General features: G+C 47.5%; 1 protein-coding gene across 1 annotated transcript; it reads left to right on the top strand.

Annotated features, from left to right (window-relative positions):
- The first annotated feature begins 1,121 nt into the window (after positions 1 to 1,121).
- Positions 1,122 to 2,901, top strand: LOC107281622 (uncharacterized). Its single transcript, XM_066312688.1, has 2 exons — positions 1,122 to 1,212; positions 1,537 to 2,901. Exons 1-2 carry the CDS (start codon positions 1,122 to 1,124, stop codon positions 2,457 to 2,459), a joined length of 1,014 nt encoding a protein of 337 aa, XP_066168785.1. The 3' UTR covers positions 2,460 to 2,901.
- Positions 2,902 to 6,934: the final 4,033 nt, after the last annotated feature.

Genomic DNA, 6,934 nt, shown 5'->3' with positions numbered 1-6,934 from the left:
GTTATTCTACATATGTATGTATTGTATTAGAGGCAGGTGGATTATTTGGAAATACCTTCTACATCTCTTAACTATGATTTTTAGTAGTGTGTGTTCCAAATTAAAGACAGTTTTGATAGTTCTGATAGTGTTATCGACGGCTTAGATTGTCATCGTATCCATGAAAGTTGCAACGAAAGCACCCGCATTTGGAGTGAAGTTCACGAGAGAAAAAAATAGTGTCTCGTCTACTATTTAGGTAGATGTTATTCCTCCTTTTCAAATTGTTTAGGTTTGTCTTAAATTAAAATGTCTACCTTTGACCATTAACTTTTATATAGATATTAGCATAATTTAACAACATGTGAATTATATATTATATATATAACTATTCTCAAGACAAATCTAAATATATATATAGATATTATAATGTTAAATTATATGAGTTAATATAAATTGGTGGTCAAAATATTAAAATATTTAAAATATTTTACTTAGGACAAATCTAAAAATTTGAAACGGAGGTGAGGCAGTCCTGGCTCCGGTATCGCTATCTAATTAATGCCGGTTTTATTAGGAGTGACAAACCATTTAGTGATCCACAAATTGACCCGTAATATCTTATGGTTCATTTTTCACCTTCTGCAACATAGTATACTCCTAAGTAGAACCGATATTTTTCTCATACAAACTAATGAATTTCTTTCATTGTCTAAAAAAAACCACTTGTAAGGATGAATTTTGACAAACATTTGTTCAGATTCATCCTTTAAAGTTAATTTTTTTACAAGGATATATGCAATGTTTTTTGACGGATTAAAAGACTAATGGATCTGCTACCACCACTCTATTACTAACGTCTATATAGTAGGTCATAATCGTTACTCCATCTGTCACATCTTAAGTGTAGCCATGATTTTTCGTGTACAACTTTGACTCTCCATCTTATTTAAAAACTTTTTAAAAAAATTAAAAACATAAGTCACGTATAAAGTATTATTTATATTTTATCATCTCATGATAATAAAAATACTAATTATAAAAAATTACAAATAAGACGGACAGTCAAAGTTAGGCGCGTAAGCTTATGATTGCACTTTAAATGAGACGGAGGGAGCAAGAGTGTAGGAGTAGGTTGTAGCATGTGCCTTTCAAATTCAACTGTTCGCTTATGTTCTTATGTACTCTACCATCTTGCTCACATTTGGCCGCTCACTGCACAGACTGATAGTGGCAAGCTCAAGGGGAGCAGCTAGCCTTCTTGCTGAATGCTTTGTTACATACACTACTATTTCAATCCCTCCCTTCGTACGGAAATATAATAGCCAAATAAACCTTTTAGAATATCAATTTATTTATGAAGGCCCTAATACACATTTTCTCCATGCTTGAGACAATCAAAGCCTATATAGATGATTGTATAGCACTATAATCATTGGCATGTCAAAGGGCTTCATTACAGCTAGAAGCCTCTGAAAGTACAATGTTAAGTGACAATTATATATCTATACACCGTGATATTTTGATAAGGACATGTTACAACGCACTGTTATTTAGCTAGTAGATTATTTTATAGTAGGCCACTCCACAATCATAATGCACATGTGGGCGTTGGGCGACTCGGGCGGCGGAACCCTAGCCGCCGCCGCCGCCCTTCCCCACCCCATCCTCTGCCTTGCCGTCGCCTGAGCGAGCGGCCGGCAAAGCCGGCGGCTCGCGAGGACGGCGGCGGCGAGGCTCGCGGCGGCCATCTCCCGAGCTCATGGCGCGGGTGGACGCAAAGGCGGTGGCCGACCGGAGCGGCGCCGGCGTCGAGGCGCATGGCGGCGGATCCGGCGTCGCCACTACCGGATCTGGCGCGCTCGCAGCTGGATCCGGTCGCGGAGGCGCGGGAACGGCGTCGGCGAGGCGTGGGCGCTGGCGGCCGCGACAGGCGGTGGCAGACGCGACGGTGGCGCAGGCACGGGCGGCCGGGCGGCGACGTCATGCGTGACGGCGGAGCAGGCGCGGGTGGCCACGGCAGGCTCGAAGGCGCAGCTGCTGTGGCCGGCGGCTCGATGCCTCGCAGCGACGGCAGCGGTGCCCCCAGATCCGCGCCTCTCAGCTGGATTTGGAGGATGAGAGCAGTCGGCGACGGCGGCGACGGTGTGGTGACGGCGGCGGCAGCAGTTGGCCGACGGCAGTGGGCGACGGCGGTGGCGGCTGTGGTGGCTGCCGTGTCATCTGGCAACGGCGGCGGAAGACATGGCGTTGGGCTGCTAGCTGTTCGGTGGTGGAGGGCGACGGCGGAGCAGCGATTTGTAGAGGCGGTGGTTGGCGTCGGTGGCAGCGGCGACGGCGACTGTGACTCTAGAGGCGGTGGCGACGTCGGCGGCGGGGAAGGAGTCGGGAGCGAGGTGGCTGGGTGTTCGGCAGCCAAGGCTGTGGTGGTGGTGACCGTGTTTGCGGTCATCGGAGGCATGGCGGCCTCGGTTGACTAGCCGAGGGCGCGGGAGACGGCTGTAGCTGGCCGGCGCGGCATCGTTCGGTGGAGGGGTCGGAGACCGGCTTGGCGCAGAGAAGCGTAGCCGATGGCAGCGGAGGCCGGCTCAGCGCGAGAGGCGCGGGCGGCGGAGATGGAGGCCGGCTGGGAGCGAGAGGCGCGGCCGATGGAGGGAGGCCGGATTGGCGCGAGAGGCGCGTCCGGTGGAGGAGGCCGGCTTGGCGCAGAGAGGCGTGGCCAGCGGTGGAGGAGGCGACCTAGGTATGAGGAGGAGCTGCCGGTGGGTGTGGCGCGGTCTTCGGCGCACGAAGGCTGGCCGGCAGGGGACGCCGGTGCAGGGGTCCCACATGTCGGCAAAGCTTGTGCGGTGGTGGAGCATCGGTGCGCCAGCCGTGCCTTTGTTGGTCTAGTGGCGGTCGGCCACGCTTAGCGACGGCCGATCCGGTTGTGGTGGTATTTTTTTCTTTCCCTGGTTACGACTCTCCGGGGTTGTAATCTTATATTTTTTTCCTGCTCTATCAATAAAACTTCGCACCGTCTCGTGCGAGTCGTTCAAAAAAAAATAATGCACATGTGAGATCAAGAAACAAGGACAGTAGGACACAATTTTGACAGTAGGTCCTATCCATCTAGTAGTAGATCAGTTTGTATATGTCTGGTCTCTCATAATGTTGAGCTATCACAATTTTGGAACGAGACATATTGTCCTTTTTCTAGAAAAGGACCATGCCACATTGATCTAGTGAAGCCATATGCCGTTGGCAACTTGGCATTCAAGTGACTATTTGCTTAATTAGTTGCAAGCCCAACCGCGTTTGCTCGGAGCGATCAGCGCTTGATCATTAAGAAGCAAAATCTGCAGGTTTCCGTTAATCGATTATGCTATCCGTTTAATCCTTTATAAAGTATCTAGAGGTACCATATTTTCTAGAGTAAATATTTGATATGTTTAGGAACTAAGCACCTCAAGGTAACAAAAATTTTAGTGTAAAATTTAGATACCTCAAGGTACTTTCTTAAGGACTATAAAATTTCTCATTTTCGAAAGACTGGATCAATATATTTTGAGATTCACAGAGTCAGAACGATTCAACGACCGACCTATCTTAAGATCAATAAAGCCATCACGGATATCACGTTATCGCTACTGAAGAAGTGATCTTTGCCGGGATTGCAAAAATCCCATTAGTCCCAGTTCGAATAGAACCATGACCCGGTTAAAAAGCGCAACGGAACTTACCAACCGGGACTAAAGATAAAGATAAGATCATCTTTAGTCCCGGTTTATTTTTTTTCACATATATTACTGGACTGGTTTCATCACAAGAAGTCTAACCAGTTGTTAAGTTACACAACCATTAAGTTATAAAACATGTCTACATAATTTAATTAGGAAAATGAGATGACAACAATGGTGGCGAAGAATGTATGTTCCGGCCAGGGTTTCCCAAACCGCCGGGGCCGGGTTTACCGCGCTCCGGTGGTAAGCACGGTTACCACGCGGTTACTACGGTAACCGTGGAAAACCGTGTAAAATTTATTAAAAATTCAAATTATTTTTTAAATTTATTTGAATTTAAGGAGGTTACTGTGGTATTTATTTTAACGTACCTCCGCGGTAAGCCTGGTAACTATGGTAACCACGCGGTTACCGACGGTAATGGAAACCTGTTCCGGCCGGCTTAATCAGGCTACAAGATGTATAAATATAGTTGGACTGCATTGCTCCAGGTCAATCTCCAGCTAAACTGGCATCTATTTGCAGCCAAATGGTAGCCGGGGTGACACGTCTTGAGACCAAGAAGATCAGACATGGCAAATTAATGTCGAAACTAAAGGTCCTAAGTCTCATTTTCAGCCTTTTGTTTTTATCTCTCGTTTTCTTCAATCATATCATCATCTGAACTTCTGAAGGACACTACTAGAGAAACTATCTTTGGTCGGTCGTCTAAAATCCACAATAGTCCCGGTTCCTATTTAAACCGGGACTAAAGATCATTTTTAGTCCCGGTTAAAAACTTTTTGATCTGTAGTCCCGGTTGGTAACACCAACCAGGACTAAAGATCATTTTTAGTCCCGGTTCAAAAAATTGTCCGGACGAGTCAGGGCCCCAATTATCTTTAGTCCCCAATTATCTTTAGTCCCGGTTGGTATAAACAACCGGGACTAAAAATAGATTTTTAGTCCCAGTTGTTTATACCAACCGGGACTAAACTTTACCCCAAGCCACGCGCCTGTCAGTCCACAGTCGTCGTCATCAATCTTATCCCCCTGCCCCTTCCTCTCCCCCTCTTTGCATTAAATTAACAGCCAGCCTAGATATCTCCATCGTCTCAGAAGTCTCCCCTCTCCTATCCCCTTCTTCCTCCCCCTTCACCTCTCCTCCCCCTCCCCGCCTCATCCTCTCTAGGTGACCAAGTCCGAGCGGCGGCGGCTGGCGTGGCCGGCCGCGCGGAGGGCGGGCGGGCGGGCGGCGGCGGTTGGCGCGCCGGGCCGCGCGGAGGGCGGGCGGGCGGCGGCCAAGTCCGAGCGGCGGCGGCGGCTGGCGCGCCGGGCCGCGCGGAGGGCGGGCGGGCGGCGGCCAAGTCCGAGCGGCGGCGGCGGCTGGCGCGCCGGGCCGCGCGGAGGGCGGGCGGGCGGCGGCGGATGGGAGGGCGGCTGGAGCTGGCGGGCTGCGTGGATGGGAGGGCGGCGGCATAGCCGCGCTGGCGGGCAGCCGGTGGCCGAGTCCGGGCGGCGGCGGCGGCTGGCGCGCCGGGCCGCGCGGAGGGAGGACGGGCGGCGGCGAATCGGAGGGCGGCTGGAGCCGGCGGGCCGCGCGGATGGGAGGGCAGCGGCGTGGCGCGCGGCAGCCGGCCGGCGGCAACTCAATTTTTTTTTCTTAAGAATTTGTGATGGATCTGAGAATTTTTAGAAGTTGTGATTCATTGGATATGTGATGTATAATCTGTGATGTATTTCTTGATGTATTGTTTCTTGAGAATTTGTGATGATACTTTGATTTTGATTTGGGGATACAGGGAGCAACTTGATTTGGTTGATTTGGAAGAGATTTGTGCAGTTCCAACTTGATTTGGGAGAAAATAATAAAAAAAACAGTGGCCGGTACTAGCGCTGGCATCACTATCTTTAATCCCGGTTGTTATCACCAACCGGGAGTAAAGATAGATTTTTAGTCCCGGTTATTTCACCCGGGACTAAAGATGAGTATCTTTAGTCCCGGATTGCTACTCCCGGTTGCAAAACCGAGAGTATAGGGGGTTACCAACCGGGAGGAAAAACACTTTCTCCACTAGTGGGAAAAGGTTGAAAACGAGGCTTGTGTACAGCAGCGGCAGAGTTGGCATGTGATATCCTGTATTTGAGATCGTGCTCGATCGATCGATCGATCGCTCACGAGGCGCACGGCCGTTGTTTCACCAAGACGTGGACGCACACCGGCCGGTCAGGGTCGTCGATGGTGATATGTACTACTAGAAAAAGTATTTTCGCAGGTGGCTAAAAGTGATTTTTTAAACAGAGGGCAGGACCGTCTGCAGCCCAACGAGATTTTTCACAGTCGGGGCAATGTACAATTATCTCTCTTAATTTCTATAATTTCCTTGTGCTCGAAGAAAAAAAAACTTACTCCATATTAATCCTCTCTTATTTCTACCATTGAGCATGTTAATTAGATGGAGGTTTTTTTTGGCGGTGGCGGTGGCTGCTACTTCCTCCGTTCCATAATATAAGACTTTTTAGTATCGTCCATATTTATATAGTCTATATAAATATGGACGATGCTAAAAAGTCTTACATTATGAAACGGAGGGAGTATATACGAAGAATGCAAATTAACTTACTCCGTATTAATCCTCTCTTGATATGATTTCTATTGAGCGTTGTAATAGGAAAGCAAGTTGCTCGTGAATTAGTCAACATAGCTTTTATTTTGAAAAAAAAATTCATGTATCTAGGTCGATGAAACCTTAGCTTCAATTTAACGATGTGTAATTATATTTTCAAATCAATAAAGCATTCCCTAAAAAAATAAAAATCTTGTCGTCGAAATGTTGTACAGATAGCATGTTTTCCAATGTAATGCATCGACGTGTGCAGTATTACGCATATATATACACTCTGCAGTTTCGTCTAACGACAGTTTCTTCTGAATATCCCACTTGTAACTAACAAAATAGAGTTGACATTGTTGACAAATACGGATGCTATATAGAAATCTCGAGGTCAACCACAATATATTGATTTCATACTCAAGCTTATGGGGATCCAACATCACACCAGCTGTTGGATATATATGCGACGTACGTAGGAAGAGGTTCTAAAATCGTAATTTTCGTGGCACACCACAGTATGTTCCAACAAAACAAATAGCACCATCTCATTTAAATAACAAATGTACGTGCGTCAAAAACCGCTATAGCCTACATATTTGAAAAAAATGGAGAAGAAATTTGGACAGATTGACCACAAGG

The sequence above is a fragment of the Oryza sativa genome, chromosome 7 (assembly GCF_034140825.1).
Source record: "Oryza sativa Japonica Group chromosome 7, ASM3414082v1".
NCBI classification, from domain to species: domain Eukaryota; kingdom Viridiplantae; phylum Streptophyta; class Magnoliopsida; order Poales; family Poaceae; genus Oryza; species Oryza sativa.
Note: the sequence above shows the minus strand (reverse complement) of the source record. Positions and strands in the feature narration are given on the sequence as shown.

Coding starts and splice junctions, on each gene's coding strand:
- LOC107281622 (XM_066312688.1), top strand. CDS start 1,122: ATGTGCCTTTCAAATTCAACTGTTCGCTTATGTTCTTATGTACTCTAC. Junction 1,213..1,536: donor CACTGCACAGACTGATAGTG/GCAAGCTCAAGG, acceptor ACTGTTATTTAG/CTAGTAGATTATTTTATAGT.